This window comes from Zalophus californianus, chromosome 11, assembly GCF_009762305.2.
Source record: "Zalophus californianus isolate mZalCal1 chromosome 11, mZalCal1.pri.v2, whole genome shotgun sequence".
Classification (NCBI taxonomy): Eukaryota; Metazoa; Chordata; class Mammalia; order Carnivora; family Otariidae; genus Zalophus; species Zalophus californianus.
This window is the reverse complement of record NC_045605.1, coordinates 17,237,530-17,258,163: the sequence shown is the minus strand read 5'-3', so window position 1 is coordinate 17,258,163 and position 20,634 is coordinate 17,237,530. Positions and strand designations below refer to the sequence as shown.

The 20,634-nt window shown below is 44.7% G+C and overlaps 1 protein-coding gene across 2 annotated transcripts in view; it reads right to left on the bottom strand.

The window, feature by feature from the left end:
- Window positions 1-20,634, bottom strand: part of LOC113914199 (tubulin-specific chaperone cofactor E-like protein) — a 177,291-nt gene that overhangs the window by 56,862 nt on the left and 99,795 nt on the right. Inside the window, exons 9-13 of one of the 2 annotated variants that reach the window (XM_035722684.1) lie at window positions 12,181-12,245; window positions 8,853-8,986; window positions 5,870-6,157; window positions 1,935-2,072; window positions 1,420-1,585 (exon numbers count right to left, since the gene is read on the bottom strand). In XM_035722684.1, coding sequence (XP_035578577.1) covers window positions 1,420-1,585; window positions 1,935-2,072; window positions 5,870-6,157; window positions 8,853-8,986; window positions 12,181-12,245 — 791 coding nt within the window. Of the gene's footprint in view, window positions 1-1,419; window positions 1,586-1,934; window positions 2,073-5,869; window positions 6,158-8,852; window positions 8,987-12,180; window positions 12,246-20,634 lie in introns of those variants that run through there. The other variant, XM_027579201.1, reaches the window with a different exon arrangement.

Below are 20,634 nucleotides of genomic sequence, written 5' to 3'. Positions count from 1 at the left end.
TCCAAAACATTTATTTGCTATTCGGAACGTGGAGGACTTCCCAGAGTCCACAGAGACAAGGATGCCCAGGCAGGGACATCTGTACAGATGACCTTTCATTAGAGCAAAAGTCCAGAGGTTTGATAAGCCTGACCGCAGTGTAGTGAATGGGGCCGAGGGCGTGGGCATTTCAGGCCTGGGAACGTGGTTCTTCTGTACATTACACCGACTGAAGCCGAGTCAAAAGAAACCTGAGGCCTCCCAGAGCTGCTGAGACTTGCGGGTCCCCAGACCATGCTTTCTATCGGAGGAGACAAGAGATCACCTAAAATCTGCATCCCAACCCAAAACTTTCTTAAACATCTGCAAACATTGTCTCCAGGGTCTTCCTCTGTGTTTCCGCCGCCCCCTCCCACCGCACCCATCACAATATGTCCTATATTGTGTCATCCTTGTTCCCGTGGCTGTCCTCTACCAGCCATGTTGTGGAAGTCAGAGCTCCTTCATCTCCAACACCTAGTGAGTGGCCAGCACCTTGTTGGGGCTTTCAAATGTTCTTTGGAAAGAAGCAATGGCTGGCTGGCTAATGGATAGATGAGTAGAGGGTTGGGTGGATGGACAGACAGCTAGATGGATGATTTCCTACTTCTAGTTGCTGTAGCCTCCATCCCAGAAATACCAACAGAAACACGGTTTCCTGAACACTTTCTGACACATGAGCAGCAGGAGCCTCTAAGCCAGGATGTTCTTGGGACAGTCTGGGCTATTTCGCACATGCAAAGAGGTTTTGATAGTTCAGAGAAGGCCCCAAACTTTGTATGTCAATGTAAAGAAAACTGAGGGAAGCTCTTACTACTGCTTGATCACACAGACCTGACACCAGCTTTGATTGTCCCCCAATTCCCGCCTGTTTTGCTGCTACAGAGAGGAGTTGAGGAGAAGCCACCCTAAAGAGGATGACATTCTCTCCCCTTGCTTTCTAATCATACTAGGAAGTGCTGATTTGCTCTCGTGGAGACTTGGCAACGCTCCAAGCTCGCCCACTCCTGCGGATCTACAAAGTGCAGATGGCAGAGCAGGAGTAAAGAGGGGAAGAAAAATGGAAAGGGGAAGGGAGAAATGGCAACAACAATAACAACAAAAATAATGTTAAACAGGAGGGCTCCCTTCTGTCCCTCTGGCTGAGCAATCACTCAAGAGCCATGTCCATGTTGGAGTTATTTCTGAGACTACAGAAACCACCGTGGAGCAAATGCAGGGTTTCAGCTCCTGGTGTGATGAATGTGCATGCTAAAATTACCTTGATCTCCATTACCCAGCTGAGAGATGTCAAAAGAGGAAGGCATCGGGAATGAGCCCGCCCCCATGGCTTAAAAGCCTGCCTGTCAATCTACACTAAGCAAACCCCACTTTGCCATGGAGAAGAGGAAAAGCCTTTACCTCTGGAGGTGCAGCCATTGGCTGGGTCAATTTCCTTCCCATCAACTTTAAATGCCCAGCGGCCTGGAACGTTGACGTTCGTGGTCTCTTGGATATTCACAATATCAGGGGTTCTTGACCCCGGGAGGCTGAAGAAATTGGTGAGGTTTCCACCATTAAATCCTGCCTAGAACACAAAGGGAAGACGAGACTTGAACACAAACACCACCCTTGTTGGTTAACTCGCCCCAGCACCTTATTTGCAGCATCGGGCACACTGAAATCAGGAGACCCCTTCTCCTGGAGTCCCCGGGGCCACCATTCCAGGTAAGAAAGGCTTGCCTCATTCATGCCACACCCCGATGAAGATATCAAAGATGGGCAAGATTAGCCTCTCGCTCCACCCGCAAAATCAGATAGACTTCTCTAGTTAAAAGCTAGAGAAACTTGGCAGGATTCCCTCCAGGAGGCTGAGCAACATAAGCAGAGAGCAGTGCTTCGGAAACACGATGGAGATGAAATGGAGAGCCACCTACCTGTGCCATCACTCCCCCAAGGCCGGTCAGGGGGTCGCCGCCGCTCGCCGTCCCAGTGGTCCAGTTGATTTCATAATAATTGAAGAGCGTGAATGTATAGGATCCATCGGACACCAGGACAGCCTGGAAGGTGTTCACCTACGGGATGGATGAGAATGGACGGTCTCATGACTTTCCTCCCTAGAAGGTCCTCTCCCCAGCCCCCTCTCCCCTGCACCCTCCCTACCCTCAAGCAGCTCAGAGCTTCTCCAATGCCAGCCCTCATACTCTGCCTCCCCTCTGAATTTGTTCTCGCCCCCACTGGGGAAAGCAAGACATGTGGGAGCATGCACCTGAAAGAGAAATTGCCTGAGAAGAACCCAAAGGCTGACTCAGCACCCCTCTTAACAGCTCTGATTGGAACCAGACAGGAAAGTCAAGAGGCCCAGCTCAGCTTGTGATAATGCATGAGCACCTGTAGATGGCAGCATGAGAATAAACTATAGGAAGTGGTCCAGGCCCAGGAAGGGCTGCGCAAGCACCTGTTCCCAGAGCAGGGTGGGTGGGGCGTGGGGAGATGGGGAGGAAAGCCACCAAATGCTCCTCAGTGTGACTAAGGCCAAGGTCTGCACTGTGTTCCCTCGATCCTAGAAGACACCACAAATCCTGGTGAGAGGTCTTCCGTTTTTAAAGTGGAAATTGGAAAATGATTTTCAAAAAAGCACTTTGTGGGAAAAAATTGGTCTTCTAATTGAGCATTTATGTATCACTTGGTATCTGCCAAATTCTCAACACCCGTCTGTACCTCAGACCAAGGATAAGGTGGGCAATTTTCCCATCCGAGAGCTTAAAAACTGAAGGCTAAGGGAAATGAATTGCTGGAAATTTTACAAGTACCCAGCAACAGAAAATGGGATTTGAGCTGGAGTCCCCAGTCTGTCTCTTTGTGTGTTGTCATTATGCGCTGTCTTCATTTTAACCTTCTTAGGATAGAAACGTTTTACAAATCCAAACAAGCTTCGCACAGTTTCCAGAAACAAGCTATAGCAAACTCTGTCCTTTACTATTTCCTTTTGTTAACCCCTACCCCTTGACACAGGTTTTCAGACAATGTAAATAAAAGTAGAGTTAAAGGAGAGGCTGCTTTGACCTTTTCCATTCAAGCCTTGTACTTTTCCCAGCTGCCTGATACCGTGCTGGTTAACATCCAGTCAGACACAGAGGAAGACCCAAATCCTTATCCTGTGTAATCAGACTGGGGTAGGGGATCTTGGAAGCCCCAGATCTCCCATCCTAGACGGTCCCAGGGAGGGAGATGAGGTGCAAGGAAAGAAAAGCCCTTTTTATAAATGAGAGCTCTTTCCTCAGGCTTTGTTCTGGCCACGGCCGATGGCGTTTATGATAGAGTCCTGGAGGTATATGCCTCCATTCTTTGGCCCAGCTCAACAAAAGAGTTAAGTGGGGCACAGAGATGCACGAACAGTCAGCTCAAGATTGCTCTAAGATAACCGCAGGGTCAGGTTCTAGAGTCAGGCACCAAGTCAAGGTCACACAAGGTCTAAAGTGCAACCCTCCTCCAGACCAGGATTCTCCTTCAGGAAGTAGATCCCTTCTCCTAAAATAAAATTGGAAAGATCTCTGGCCCAAGCGGATCTTGAGAACAACCCAGAAGTCACCTCAAAACCAACCAACTACCCTAAGAATATTACAAGGACTGGCTCACCCGCATGCACGTTCTGGCTTGCTCTCACATAACCTACACATACCTATCTCTTCAACATTTGCTCTAAGACTCCTCCAGATCCTTTTTTTTGGACAGAAGGGAGGGGGCTGAGGGGATGGGGTAACCGGGCGATGGGTACTAAGGAGGGCACGTGTGGTGAGGAGCACTGGGTGTTATACACAACTAATTAATCGTTGAACACTACATCAAAAGCTAATGATGTACTATATGTTGGCTAAAACATAATAAAAATAAATTAATTAATTAAAAAAAAGAAACTATGTTTTCAATGTTTGAAAAGCCCCTTTACACTTTAGAGGACTTTCAGTGATGCCTGGGGGAACCAGGTCAGGAATTGGGAGTTAGAAGATGTTAGTTTGAACCTTGCTTGGCCTCCTGTGAGGTTCAAATCTCTTTGCTTGTCCCTTGGGCGAGTCACTTAACTTCTTGGGCCTATTCGCTCACCTTTCAGGCAGAGAGAGTTCCCTTTACTACACAACATCATTGTGGGGTGATACACACAATATTTATGTGTATCATCCAACATAATATACTAATATACTAATAATAAATATAGTTTTCCTTCCTTAAAGTAAACGTGTCCCCTTCCCTCTCTCTCGTTATTGGGCTTCCATGGCACCCGCTGCCTCTAAGAGACTTCTCATGAGAAGTGCTTAGTTGGCCTGATGATGTGTGTTCCTACAGAGGAGGGGAGTTCTGGGGTGATGGGAGATGGGAGAGGAGTCAATTTCAAAGATCGAGATGGATGGACATGTACCATCTTTTCTCCAAGGAGCCCAAAGCACTTAGATGCTACCTCATTCATCCTCATTGAAAGAGTTCTTACCTAGCCCAGAAATTTACTCCAAAGTATAAAGCAGAAAGTATCTAAATTATCTTGCCATTTTTATGGCCAACGGAAGTTTTTTTTGAAAAAATGGTGGTCAGCATTTGATGGGCACTTCTTCCCTTTTTTTTCCCCCGGCTGACACTAGAATTTATCGATCACTGGTATCCTGCATTTTAACGTTGTAAGGTATGAGGTTTAAAAGACATAAAACATCACCCGAGGAGTCGTTAGCAATCCATAACATGACAGAGGGAAATGTATGCTTCTTGAGAGGTTATTTCCAGCCAATGCATCCACTGTTTAAACTTGTGTCTTTCTGTTCTCCAGAACCTCTTAGCGATAAAGTGCACCTTCATGCTCCGGTCAGAAGGTGCTAAAACACATTTTAAGTGCTCACTGAGGGGCAGCCAGGGATGGCTGGTCCTGCGCTTGTCCACCTCTGTCTCTATCTCAGGAGTTTCAATTCCATCCCTAAACAACTGACTCATTGCCAAGGAAATTAGAAAACAGATGGAATTGGAAATAATGCTAAGAAAGCAGAGGGCAGATTTTTGAGTGTCTTTGCTTACTGTAAATTATACAGTTGGAGACGTGTCAATGACTTCAAATATCTCCACTGCCAAAGTCACCCAAACGAGCCACAGGTGTTCGTGAAAACCATGTTCTGTCCCTTTATGTAGAAAGTTGATTATCTCTACGATAATGCCAGTGATAATCTTTCTTATTTGACTTCTATTTGACTGCTCATTTGGGATTTCAGAGCAGATGTTGAAACTTTATTCATGAAATGCTTTAACTGCCCACTTCAATTAGCATCAAATATGAATAATTCCAGACCTGGTCTCAATAAAAAAAAAAAAAAAGGTCATAACATAATAAAATGAGCCAGGTCATTTGTACCCAAATTCAGCCCTCTATTTTCTTCTTCCTACCAGGCTTTGTGAAAAAAGGAAAAAAAAAAGTGGGGGAGGGAGAAGGAAATTAACCGATGGAGAGAAGCATTTGTGCCTCTGGCAAGAATAAAGGACCTTTGGGTTCCTGATGCATCCCTGATCATGTGGCCTGGATGAGGTCGCAGGGCCTCAGTCACTCTCCTGCAAAATAGAAATGCTACCTACTGCAAGAAAATTGTGGAGGGGCTCTCTGTAGACATTCATAATGATGAGTGATTGGGATGACATGTCTGAGATATCACGGCTGGCTGGCCTGGTTAGGTATGATAGCTCCCTCTGCTTCCTGGAAAGTGGATGGCAAGACTCATTAGTTTAACTCAAGAAACTGACATTCCTCCGCTCTCACAATTAGACTGCGTCGCAGTAGTGAGGATGGACAAGAATTAGATGTCAAGATATGAAGCGGAAAATAGAAAATGTGAATTATTACAGGTGTGGTGCTGCTCCCTCCGTAAAACGTAACTTCCTCCCATGTCACAATGAAAACCCAAGTGGCAGAGAAGGTTGCCATGTCTTTGAAGTACTTCCGGATGTCCTTGGTGGCTCTTTTCAAGATGACAGGGTCCATGGTCTCTCTGTAATAGATCTCGCCTCGAATTCCATTGTGAACATCGGCCCAAAAGGGAGCAATGAAGGCCCTCCCATCCGTCAGGGGAAAGGATTCTGGCGTGAACTGGCTCACTAGCACATTGAAGGAAACTACTCCATTGTTATTGACCTGTGAAAATAAGACAGGTTTGGCATGGTGCATTTGAAAATGTGACAACTTCAGAGTCACAAACCAAGACAGACGTTTGCCTAATCCTACGAATGAAAACAACTTTTAGGCGATCGAATTAGAACCCCCAAGCACCAGCTTCCATCTCTCAACTAGGAGGTTCCTTTACTTCCAGACAACTCATTGGTTTTCTTTCACTTTCAATTTGTGGTCAGCTTCATTTCTTATTAATAATCAGTCTCATTTTCATGTTCTTTATCCTATCTTTATTTACACTTATCAAATGCGCGTGTGTGTGTGTGTATGTGTGTGTGTTGGGCCAGGTAGGAGGTAATGTGGACCATAAAGAAGATCCAGCATCACAGATGCAAAATAGATAGAAAAACAGAAAAAAACCCATGGAAGCAAAAAGTTTAATTAAAAAATTGTCGAGCTGTATATTAGACCTTGATTCCTAGTATATGACAAAAGAAGAGTGTCAGTAAAAGATAAATCAAACACTCCATTATTGAACTCAGATCTCAGGATCAACCATATCCTGCTCTAGATGAGGCATTTAAAGGACTTCTATTGATTTGATTGACTTCACAACCACCCTGTACCCAGAACAAGGATGAGGTTACAACCTACAGATGCCCAATTCCATGAAAGCTCTTGCAGTGTGATTCCTTCTTTGTATAATTTCTGCATAAAAATGGAGACATGAAATCTTTACATTGTATATATAAATGACTATCCTATGATGATTTCTTCATGATTTGCAAAAGACTTAGTAAGCTTATTAAATGACTAAACCTAGTCACAGGTTTAGTCATTTAATGACTGCAAATAAATAAACTGCAAATCACAGCCAATATGTATACTCCATTGACGCAGGACCTGTACACAATTCAGCCTCTGCCTGTGTCTGCAGCTCCACGAGATTGATTTAACCCCGTGGCTTGTATGGCTTCAACCGCAGAAATGTCTGGGATGGGGACACTTGCAATTCCTGGATACAGAAAACCTGGAGATCACTTTCCTATACATTTCAATTGCTTGGTATGTTCCTATTAATTAGTAATATAATGGACATTAACAGTGACCCAGATCCCAGAGGGAAGTTATCAGCACCTGGGCCAAAGGTCCATCAATCTGTTTTGGAAGCAAGGGTGTGGGGTTTGGAAAGGAAGCTGGAGACCCAGCTGCCAGGACATTAAGAATCTATCATCTCCAAGAGATAGCGAACAACCCAGAGGCTTGAAAAAGATTGCACTACTCAAAGAAGTGGAAACCCAGGGAACAAATTGCCCTTAAATAAGTCTGCTCCAAATTAAGGACCCTCCTTTTGCAAGGGCAAGAATTGTTCAGACTCAATAGTATGACAGAGGAGAGAGGAGCTCAATGAAATACATATCTTCTGGAGGGCTGGAAGACTAAGGCTTCCAGAATGGAGGTCCTGTCCACCTCCTTCATCTCCAAAGTCAGCTCCACACATTCTGAAACTTACCATCAGCTATTATAGAACAAGGAGGCTCTGCTGTAAGTGGAACCCAAAAGGCATTTTGGGATGCCAGGGCAATATGTTTGCTAGGGAGGAGCAGCTGTCTTTAAAACACAGACTACCAGAGGGAGTTGGTATTGACTCCGGTGTATTTTGATTATATTCCGTAGTTAAGGTCAGGGGTTCTCAAACTTTTGTGGGCATCAGAATCACCTGGAGGGCTCATGAAAACCTGGGCTCCCTTCCCAGTTTCTGATTTAGCAGGTTGCGGGTAGGCCCCAAGAAGCAGCATTTCTAACAGGCACCGAGGCAATGTGGTTCAAGGACCACTGGGTAGGTAATGGACGAGGGAATTATTTTCTGATGGGAGTCAGTTCTGAGCTATACAACAAAGTTTGGAGAATATAGAGGTCCCAGATGCAGCGATGGCCAGAGACAGAGGCATGGGAGTTTCAGCTCTTCCTTCAAGGCAAGACACAGAATAGAATAGGGTGTGACAGAATGGACATAGGGCTCGCCCCATGCTTTAAAGCCCAAGATAAAGACAAGTTCAGTTGCTCTGAACCTTCTCAATGTGCAACAGTCTCACATGCAACAAACTCAAGGATCCAAAAAAAAAAAAAAAAAAATAGCCTGAGAACACAGGTGCCCAGGAGGGCTCTGACAGCAAACAGTACCATTTCTTCATGCAGGTTTGACAGTGGGACCGCGTGGCATATCTCAGACCCAACAAGGACGGCCCATTCTGCAAACAACTTATATATAATAGTTGATTACCCCTCTACTATGCTCTGGCTCTGTTCCAAATTGGTAGGAAGCCTAAGAAGAGCAGATGCCTAAACTTTTCACACCCCCAGAAGGGAAAGAAAAATGATATTGCTCCTATTGTGGTTCAGTGTATCTTTTTATCTTGTTGAGTAGCAGAAATAATGTTCATGGCATTGGGGCCTCTGCTTCACTTCTGTGTTTAATCACCCACAAAAGCAATTTATTGCCCTGTATACTCCTCTACTATGAACATTAGCCATTAAATATACTTTTGACTTTCTTAATCATAAAACCTATCAGCTCCTGAAATCTCGGAATTGTCGTTCTGGCTGCCAATAAATCTTCCATTCCCGGAGCCCTGGATGAAGGTATTTAAAATGTTTTCCTTAATGACAAACAAAGGGGAGAGCCAGAGAGCCACCGATGGCCTGCCCCTCCACTTACATAGATGGTGCGGTAAGGAACGCCAAAGAAGAAAATGGGGGTGGCCAACTTAATCTCAGATGAGCTTCCGTCGTCTACTTTAGGGGTTTTGGTGTCATTCTGCCAGAATGGATACATGAGCTCCCTGGGCTCAGCTGTTGAGAGAGACGGTGGTTAGAGAGATGGCAGAGCCGTTTTCTGCTTGGCAAGCTACTTCCCTCCCACCCGCTAAAGCCAGCTTCTTTCAGTAAGTCTTACAAACAAAATGCAGTTCAGACTGCCTTTTCATTTATCCTAACCCTAAGCTGTACACGATGCATTATCTTCTGCCTCTGGAAAGGGGAGAATGGGAACAATGCCATTTCTCCTTAGGAGAAATCACTTCAGGCTTCATTGCTATGCTTCCACACATTCTGGAGACAGCAATGGTTAAAACTGGCTGGAAGGTTGTGAAATCCCCCCAACCTGGAGCTCTCAGAACCCTGAGAGCCAGCCTTTTGGTCTGGCATGGTGTAGGACAGCTTCATCTCCCACTACAAGGCAGGTTGAGAGAAGGTGGCCCTGTGGCTATGAACCTCCCTGCTGGCTCCAGCATTCTACTATCTGTCTTTTCCTGAAAGGAGTCCCCTCCCTCCTGCTGCACAGTAGGGGAAGATACCAGATCCCAGAAGGAAATAAACAACATTTGGAACCAGGACAGAAGTGGGAGGAGAGGGTTTATAGTAACTGGCCTGTGAATGACCTCCATTGAGCCCTGGCCCTGCGAGAGGGCTCTCTGCCCAGCTCCTGTTTACAAAAGACAGACATGGGAGCCTCTGGGACAAGGGAGGCTGGGCCCCGAGGACCCTTGGGAGAGGATGCATGGGGCTTTTACTCATTACCCTGGTCAAAGGTGAGAGTCATTGCACAAACACACAGCTCCCCTCCGGTAAACCACACCACCACCCTTCCTGGCAACCTGGCTTATTCCTCAGAAGTTTCTCATCCCAAGCCTTGCAAAGGGGGCCCAGTTCAGTGAGAGAAATTCAACAATTTTCCCAGGGTCTACATTACTCATGATCAGGTCCAATGGCATTTGGACATAACCTATATTCGGGGTGCATCTTTTCTCTGCCGCCATCCCTTCTTCTCTTGAATGAAAATAGAACAATAGAACATCATCTTTTCTTCCTTTTTCTTTAAACTGTTCGTTAGTTTTCAGGGACAGTGGCAAATCCATTAGGGGCTTCTGGCCATAGTACTCGAGGTAGCTCCTCACTGTAATCCAGATGCTAACACCCCCTTCTCGGGTCAGGGCCTTTCCTTGGAAAGTCCCCGCTCTGTGCTGATGGAGCTGAGAGGCTGGTGAGCACCTGGCCGAGGACCATCCTGCTCCTTCAGGAATTTTTCTCAAGGATACAACAGCTCATGGAAGGGAGAATGCAGAGTGGCCAGAAAGCAGGACAGCAGTGCCTGGTCAAGGGCCAGCTTCTCTCCTTCTAGAGCAGGGAACCAGAGAGATCTGTCTGGTCAGAGAGCTAATCTGTTTCCAGTGGCTACCATCAGAGGAAAGTGGGGAAACTAGCCCAGTTCATTAGTGCATAAGCATTGTTCCCCAAGCCCCGGAAGTTTCTGGGAAGCCAACCAAATCTGAATCGTAAGGAGTGCTAGTGTAGCTAGTGTAATTAGAGGGGCCCTGAGTTGATGTTCTTTATTTAATGCCACAATCAGTAGGCCAATAGGGCTCTTTAAAATTCGTATTTACACAGAAGTAACAAATTCCAAATTCCTAGAAGGTAGGATTTTTTTTAATCTCTTTATAATCCCTATCATATAGCATTATACCTAGGTACTTATTATATTTGAAGGGCGATGTACTTTCTCAAATTAATAATAACAAATCAAATCATGTCATGGATTTATCCTCCATGGGGAACATTTCAGGAGTCATGCCCAAGCATGAATAAGAGCTGGAATTCACACTGAATTGTAATCATTTTAATGAAAAGATTAATTCATGTTTTGGGAAGCGTTGGCCCATCTGCCTGGGGGAAGGAAAATCCATACCTCTCATGGAGGAGAGAGGAAAGTATGGTCCATGGAGGTTATCCCTAACTTCTTTCTTTGCTCCAAAAGTAAGGCAAATATGCAAGATTCTTCTCTTTATGAGTGATCCTAACTAGTTCATGATTTTAAACAGGAATGAATGGACCACTCAAATTTTTCTATTTTAAGAATACAAATAGTAAAGATACCCCATATTGTAAATACTTGGTCAATATGTATTGAATGAGAAAGGTGCTTTATAAAGGGAAGGAGGTTGAAACTACAGTAGTTTCTACCTTCAAAGCCACTACTATTATAAAAATAGAACTTGTAAACAGCATGGCCTATCATTAGCATCAGAGTTAATGAAAGAAAGACTATCCCTACCCACGCTGGCTTTAGGCTGAGAATTTCACAATAAACTTAACTATGTTCCCAGAACTTTTTTTCCCCACTGAATAAAACACAATTTTCTTAGAGCAGGAGTAGGAGGCTAGAGTCCGTGGGACTCTCATTATTGTGGGGTTTCACATTGTTGTTTATATGCTGTCACTGTTTAAGTTTATCCAACCCTGGAAAAATATTAGGGCCATGCATGTCTTACAGATCTGTATACTCAGACTTGTAATCATGTGCCAGCTAATCTCAACAAACAAAACAAAGAAAGGTGCCTTAGAATTTTAGTCATAAAAGTTTCAAATCTATATAGACCTTCCCATCTTTCTTGTCTAAAATACAAAAATCGTAGAAAGAAGTGTTTGTGTTCTCTCGCCTACCCCGGGGCAAGGCTACAAAGAGAAGGGCTCATGGAGGGGAAGAATTTTCTTGTTTCACTTCTCAAAAGCTTTAGATTTTTGCCATTGTCAAAGGCCACTGATTCATAAGTTAAAGACATTAATGCCATCGGGACTTCCTGATTTGAGCTGAAACAAATGTATTTTTAGAATACGCTTTAAAACTTGTGGCACAGTTAAATGCCCTAATTGGGATCAATCGTCAGGTATGGGATGCACACATTACCTACACCATATACTTTTAATGAAAACTATTCGCATTATTTTTGAAGACCTCTTCCATTAACATGGGGCAACCTGGCATATATAAATTGTGTTTGAAGTCAAATAAGAAAAAGTAAGAATATAAGTGAACATCATTCAAAGTTAATGTATTTTGCCCTTGACAACAGAATTTGATTTACATTTTTCTTGTTGTATCTGCAGACACATGTACACCTGCCCTGACAATTACAGTTCCAACCAAAGTAGCTCCTTATAAATTCAAGAGCATGCTAATCAAGAGCTTTATGGAATTCTGTAGTACTCACCTTGGTGCCACACGAGTGCGAAGATGAAAGAGACCCAAATTCTAAGTAATGATGAATAATTCATCCTGGAATTTTAAAAAGAAAAAGAAAAAAAAATCCCCAGCTTGCCAGAGTAAATAGAACACCAGGTGTGTTTGGTGGCAAATCCCAAGACACATTACAACCATCATAGAATAAATTCACATAACAACATCAACACTTCTGCGTCAGGTTGAAATTCCCCAAATGCTGGCAGGTCCTCCTAAAAGTTCAATGCTTCATGAACAAATTAGACTCCCCCTAGGAGAAGCCAGTTTGGAAGTCTAACAAGATCATCCAAATTGTCAGGAAATTATATGGAATCAATGAGGGTGGCAAAGGGTAAAGGAAACCCATCCATCCTGCAGCTACCAAGCACAAGAAATAGGACCAAACTCTAAAGATGCAGGTCCTGTGTTGTGTCTCTAGAACAAACATCCACCCTCTCTAAGACCTGGCTCTCCTAATATTTAAAACAGCTTTCAATCAGGATCAAATAAAAGTCGATTACAGCACAATGTGTTTCTGCAGTTAGAGAGTTTGGCCATCACCTTCTCTATAGTAAGGAGCCAATCCAGCAAATTAATTAAAGAAGGAACATCACAAAAGTGAATTTGTTTTCATCTTAGTTACGATCAGTTGAACTGGCAGCTTTACCCTCCGTTAGGAGCGTGGATGGTCTGTGCCGCTCCACAAAGCTGAGACGCAAACACCACGCAAGCTCCAAGTTCTGCATACACCTGCGTGAGAACCAAGTGCATGAGGGAGACCGTGTAGTTTGCTCCCAAAAGAATTCTCAAAAATAAAACCCTCCTCCTATTATTGGAAGCTATTGCAATTCTCCAGCCAAATTTCCATGGAAAATCAGTGGATTTACCCTGTGAGAGTTTTATTGTAAATCTTCAATGTCAGACAGACACATTGAGATCTCAGGCACATAATAAATATTAGTCCATTTGCTGAAAATGGTAGTAAGACTAGCAGAGATCACACGTAGCTAGCTGTAGCAGAGTGAGACGCCGTGTGAGGTGAAGACTTAAGCCCTTAGGGAAACAGTTCAGAGAGCAGTAAGGAGGAGGCATTTAAGTATTTATATTTATGAAAAAATGTCACTAACCTGTTCTGTAGAGACTGGAGGAACTGTCAGAAATATTAAGCCAAATCTTGGTAAACCAGGCAAAAATTAGGTAAAACAAGAATTCATGTCAGTTCTCTCCTACTTGCTGCCAATTATTTCTGATTCCTGAAATGATGTCTGAATTCCCTCCTCGTAAAACCAAAAATTCAGTTAGTCTTGCGCTAGAGTCAGATAAGTATTAGGTTGCAATCAAGTTTTTTTCTATTGATTAAGGAAAAGAAAATCTAAAGATCAGTTTCAGGATTGCGTAGAGAGGTTCTTTTCCTGAAAAACTAGACCTTTCTTTCCCCCTCTTAAAAAAAAAAAAAGTAGATTCAGATGGAAATGTCAGGTACTTGGAGCTGAAACCTTGGTCCTTTCTGATCAGAATCACTTTGCACTGAAAAACACAAAAGAAAACCCCCCTTCTACCTTTGTACCCAAAAAAAAGGCAACCGTATAATGTTACAGAATTAGCATCCACCGCATGGGATTAGAACTGCAAACAAAGCTGCTGCCTCTAACATTTAAATGAAGTTGGTTTTCTACTAACGTTTTGTGTGTGTGTGTGTGTGTCTCTGGTTTTGAACAGTTGCCACAGATAGGCTCTACGCTGGTTTTTTCACAGGTATGCATGAAGTATTTAAAGGTATTTTCTCAAACTTTTCTAGGTTTTATTCCTTCCCTTTTCTCTCTGATATGCCACTGTGTAGCATGATAGGGCCAGGGCACGGTCCTGTAAAAGGGAAGGAGGTAACCAGTGTAAGGCATGCTCTCTCATCAGGAAAAAAAAAAAACAAACCATGTCCTGAAAACCTCCAATGAGGCCCCAGGACGGTCCTTGGAGGGAGAAGGTGGTGATAGACCCCCTTGCCCCAATGAAAATTTGCAGTAAGCAAATAATTTAAGAGGCATTGTGCATGTTAGATTTGATTCAGGATGAGGAAAACAGCCTAAAGGCATAAACTAAGACAAAATATTCAAAAATTACTCCAGATTTTTCTCTGACCAGACATTTAAATGCCCATTGTATGAAAAACTGTAATTCCAGTTTTGAGAAGTTGCCCTAAAATGATCAAAAGTGCTTGGGGAACTAATTTATTAGTCTACCTTATTCAACATTTTCCCCCAAACCTGTGATAATTTAGTAGGTTTTGCACATTAAGCCTACTCTATCACTACTATTATGAATCCTCCACGTAGATTTCCTTACAGATGTTAAAGGACTTTTGCATCTGAAAGGCACATGTCTACATAACAGAAAATCTAGCTTATAGGGTGCTGATTTAAAATTAAATGCAAATCTAAGACCTCCTAGAAAAGCATTCTCCTTGCCTAGTCTGTATGAAGACTTTACTCCTGTAGTCAACCTAAATGTCTTAAAGCAAAACGGTTGGCTCTATTTGAAAAACTGCTAGTGACATTTAATTGCTTTGGTTTTCTTTCTTTGTGCACTCGAGGATATTAATATCTCAGCCCTTTTGACCCCCTATTAAATGCATCCTTGAGGCAGCACTGGGATAAATCCCATCTGGGCATAACCAAATACACAAGATGGTGGTGTAAGCAAGTCAGAGTGACTTTGAGAATCTTGGTGCGGGCTGGTGCCAGGTGTTTGAGGGGAGACTGACCTGGCTTATCACTGGTTGGGCTGGGAAGCTGGTCAGTGAGTGTGTGTTCTGGGTGTCCGCTCAACGGTCACAGATGGGGGAATGACAAAAATCTTCTTTTCTGCCATGTCATGTGGGCAGGAGGGCTTGTTTTGTTGAATGTGCGAAGTGAGTGAAGATTTTTGACAAGATGTAGACCGAAGGTGGTGGGGGGCGGGGGTGGGCTTGGAGCTAGTAACCCAAGATGCATGCACTTTGCAAAGGTGGCAAAGATCGATGCTGCTTTTCAGACAGGAGGAAAGACACCTCAAACAAAACCAAAAAGTGTAACTCCCTAAAAACAAGTGGAATGGACCTTATATGCTGATTGTTTTTGTTTTGTTTTATATTTCCTAGGTTTCCTGTACCTTTCCCATGAAAGAGATCATCAGATTTGAGCCAGTGGGAATCGATGGAATGAGAAGTGTGGTTGACCATCAGTCTCCAGACGTTAGCTCCTTCAGACTTAGCCTCAGTGGAGGAGCAAAAGGCACACTCTTCCTGGGGCGGCTCCTAGCCAGTGACTGGGCGGTGGTGGTACAAGGGTCCAGCACTTTCCACCCAAAGCAAGCCTTCTCTAATGAGCAGTTTTGCTCTGGAGAGCCTAGTTGAGCTGACAAAGACACAAGTACTCAACAGAGGCAGCTCCGGTATGCCAAAATCAGGACCTAATTGGAAAAAGCTTGTTTATGTATATTTAATGCACTCTATATATAATTACATATATAGAATTTATTATATATATGTACATGCTCATATGTGTGTGTGTGATGGCATTATTTGGGTAGATAGATTTTGACTCTCCAGATTTCTCAAAATTTCTAAGCCCTCAGACACATCCCACTCCACCTCATTAAGAGCTAACATTTCTCCTAGCACAGGAAGACAACAGAGATGATTCATGCCCCCAGAAGCTGCTCCCATCTCCTCTTCTGACTGCCAGGCCTATAATAAAGGCCAAGTGGCAGCAAAACCCAGCCAGGGACATGTTGGGCCTGACAAGGGAGGAAAGGGACCACACTCCAAAGGAGCTGCAGGACCTACCAGCACAACCTGGCACGGGGTGGGGGAGGGGAGTATCCATGGGACTGGATTGTGAGGGTGCTCAGTCAAGGAGACTGGGCCATAACACAGAATAAAGGAAGGTTTTTGGATTTGGGGGCACTCTCTGGGGGTACAGGCCTTAACATGCAAGGACCCCAGGGGTAGAGCAAACTCGCTAGGTCAGCTCCTGGAAGCCTGGAAAAAAAGTGAAGGCCCACACTGAGTGATGCTGAAATGTCTAGATTACTGTGGCAGATGGTAGAAGGGATTAAAGGCTCAGAGAAGTGAACATGCTGGATCAGATATATTACGTGAGTCTGAGAGACCCACCAAATGATCATGTCCCATGCGAAGGCCCAGAGGACAGACACATCCTCCACCAAAGCCAGCAGAATTATACTGGTGAAGGAAGCGCTAGCATCACTAAGAAACTCAGGGGTGGCTCCCCTCTGCAGGCCAGGGCTGATGGCGGGACAGGTGATCATAAAACTTGGCTACCTGATAGCAGTGGAGGAGATGAGCTCCTGAAATGATAGAGACCGGGGGGCAGCACTCTACTGCCTGAAGCCAAGGGGGTCATAATCTTCATAGTGACCAAGCAGATCAGAGTGGCAGCCAAGGGCGCCTGACCCATCGAGAATTAAGGAGATGATTAATAGAGCATGGCATTCCAGGGCAAAGTAGATGAGCAGCTGACAAGGGGATTGCTCACCATATATAATTAAAAAGTACAAAAATTGTTGATCAAGAGACTGAAGGCAGCTGTCTTCCCACCCTCCAAATGTTTGATCCCTTGCTCAACTGATAGATCTGAGTCAGTTTTCAAACCTGGATCCTGTACACTAAAAAGGTAACCAGGTCCCCAAAGAGAAGGAAACTTCAAGACCATGACATGTATGTGTGGTAATGATTCTCCCACTCCTTCCCCCAAAGACTTATGGCCACCTACTGTAGGGACTGTAGAAAGAGGTAAGAAGAATTCCTACGTAGTTGGAGGACTGTTGGATAAGGGGTTTGAGTTAACATTGATACCCAAAGTCCTGGTAGAGTGGGAATACCTAGGGCCTGGGAAAAAAAGTGGTTCTGGCCAAGTCCAGCTTATAGTGGGTCCACGGGCTACAGACCCACCTGGATGTCATTTTCCAAGTCCTAATTGTAATTGGGATTGTAATTGTACTTGGCCCGTTGCGCCTTTTGTCTTTGATGTAAGAGCTATCCTAGCAAGGAAGGAAATGGATCTCCCCACTCCATCTAAGGTAGCAAATATAAAAGTACTGCATCGGGGGTCAGAGGAGGATAGTAAAGTTCAGCTCACTCTTATAGAGCAAGGCTGGTGGACTCTACCATATTTCCATTTAGCTGGCCAGGATGGATCCTGAAGAATGACTGTTGACTACTGCAAGCTCAGTCAAGCAGTAGTGCTAATTTACAGCTCCTGTGCTAACACGGTATCTTTGCTAGAGCTGATTAACATGGATTCAGGTACATGGTATACGTGGCCATTCATTTGGCAAATACGTTTTTTTCTGTCTGAATCAGGAACAAGAATCAGAAGTAGTTCACATTCAAATGGGACAGATAGCAATATACATGTATAGTTTTGCCCTGGGGCTGAGATACGGACCATTTGGATCCTATAGAACATCACCTTGATTTATTACTCTGGTAACATCAAGCTGACTGGGCATAATGAGCAAAAGAAGGCTACAGCCAAGAGGCCTTGGGAAGACACATGTGCTCCAAAAGATGGGAGATAAATCCCTCAAAGATCCAGGGCTAGTACCTCAGTAAAATTTTTAGGAATCCAGTAGTCAGGGACATGCTGAGACCTCTCCTCCAAAGTAAAAGCCAAATTACTATACCTTGCAACCTCTTTACAAAGAAATTCTTCCTTTTTTTGTTGGTTTCCTTGGGTTCTGGAGGCCACAAATTCCATACCTAGGAAAACTGCTCCAGCCGCCGTTCCAGGTAATATGGAATTCAGCCAACTTTGACTTGGGCTGAGAGCAGAAAGAACTTTGTAGTAGCTCAAGGCTGAAATGCAAGTAACCTTGACACTTGGGTCATATGTTCGGTAGACCCTTTGTTGGAGGTGTCAGTGGTGGAAAAAAAAGATAAAATGGGGAGTTTCTTGCAAACCCTAGTGGGAGAACCACAATGCAGGCACTTGAGTTTTAGAGCAAGGTCATGCCATCTGCAGCAAAGAATAACCACATCTCCTGAAAACCCACTTGTGGCATGAAACTGGGCTTTGTGATGGAACATTTGACCAAGATACAAGTGACCATGGGTCCAGAACGTCCCATCATGACCTGGGTCCTATTGGATCCCCCAAGTCATAAAGTCAGGTGGATCCAATAGCAATCCATGATATGATGGAAATGGTAAATCTGGGACTGGCAATGGCGAGCTGCCTGACTAGTAGCACAGACTCCACACCACCCCCCTAACCCAAATTACACATATGGCTATATGTGGGGTGGGGGGGTGCACACAATGAACTGAAAGAGGAGGAAAATGCCTAAACTTGGTGTATGGATGACTCAGCTTGGTGTGTGTATGCAAGCCTAAAGCAAATGGTAGCTGTTACAGCCTCACTCAAGGGTAGCTTTGAAACACAATGATAAGGGGACATCTTCCTAATGTGTGGAACTTGAGGCAATATATCTTGTCACGTACTTTGTGTCAAAGGAGAAGTGTTCTGCGGTTAGACCATGTACAACCTTGTAGGGAGTGGTGAATCATATAGCCAGCTAGACAACGACCTGGAAGAATAAAGCTTGGAAAATCAGTGACAAGGAGGCCTGGAGTAGAGACATGTGGATAGACAGATGGGAATGGACACGAAGTGTGAAGATCTTTGTATCATATGTTAACACCCGCAAAAAAAAGCATCCACTACAGAAGAGGGACTAAACAACCAAGTAGACAAAATGACTTTGCCAATTGCTGTGAGGCAGCCTCTGTCAGTGATGGTACAATGGGGGACGTGTATGAAGTGGCCACAACAGCAGGGATGGAGGTTATGAAGAGGCCCAGGGGCAGGAACTCCCATTTAGCGATGCTAAACTAGCTTCCATTGCCTCTGAGTGTACAACCTGCTAATCAGAGAGACTAAAGCTAAGCCCTCTGCATGTCTCTGTTCCTTGGAGAGACCAGCTGGCCACTTGGAGGCAAAATGACTACATTGGAGGGGTCGGTAGTTCCTTCTCCCAGGAGTAGACCTCTACTCTGTGTTCTGGGTTGTTTTTCCTGCCCACAGGACCTCAGCCATTACCATTAATAAAAGGCTTGCAGAATGCCTGACCCATAGGCATAGAATTGCATCCTCCTGGAGGTGCCACCCTCCAGGATGCTGAGGATGTATCGAGACCTTTGTGTGATGCAGTCAGGGTCCCCCATAGGAAGAATACATGGATCTGGGAACTGACATGTGGAAGCAGAGGTGGCCTCGCTTGCCAGTACTCCCAGTGATAACTGAGGGACTTTGTGCTTCCCACCCCTCATCTCAGGGTTGTGCAGTTTGACATCCTGGTCCCTGAGAGGGCACACTCTCACCAGGGGACCCAGTGAGAGTCCCACGGAGCTATACACTATGGCTGCGATGCTGTGTGAGCACTTGGGCTCTGTGTTCAGAGACTAGCTGGAAATAAGATGGGCTACCATCCTGTTAGGAGTCACTGACCCTGATGAGCCGGGGGGGCGGGGGGGGGGCTGATGTCACATGACGGATTCAAGGGATAATGTGTGTAGGGCTCAGGTGACCCATTTTGGTGGCTTTTAGTACTCCCCTGCCCAAGTCTGAGCAGCATATGGTTCCCAGGGGCTCAGACTACGCAGGAATTAGGGTTTGGGAGAAACCACTAGGTAAACGCAGACCAACAGAGGTGACGGCTAAGGTGTTAAGATGGACAGTGGAAAAGGGAGACAATGGGTACCAGTTGTGCCCCTGAAATCAATTGCAGTGACGGGGGCTATGGTTCATTCCCCTCACCTCCCTCTTCTAAGGTTCCACTCAGGAAGAGAGAGCCACCGGAGCATGAGAGGGGCTGGCCCTCATCATGGAGAACTGGATCTATACATCGCATGGAGTGGTCTGTGGTAGATACAAAGGTGCACAGCTCAGATCCCCCTTCGAGAAAGGAATACTTTCCTGCCACAAGGAGTATGGTTAGCTGACAGCTTCCAGCCATTGGCTCCTTCAGGATTTACATCAGTGTTCAGGCTGAAGTTATGTTCTTGTTGTGTTTTGCCAACTGATGACTGAGAAAAGCGTTGGTCAGGGGCCCCAGGCAGGACTCCTCCTTGCTCCAGAGCATTGTACTGTGCTGGCAGACTGTCAGGTCTACAGCATGGTCTGTGGCCCCTCCTTGTACCCCTTCACTTTCCCAGGGGTTATTCCCCAATAAGCCCTTTGCACTTCTAACTCTACTTAGTGTCTGCTTCCCAGAGAACTGAATCTGGGACGCTGGTGTCTTGAATAAATTTGCAAGCCCTCTACAACGGAATGTTTTGCTTTGTTGTATGATCTGTCATGGAGGTTCCAGATATTTCTGTAGTGTAGTTGTTTCTACCCCTTAATCACTGATTCGATGACATTCGACCTCCTAGATCTAGTTCAATAAG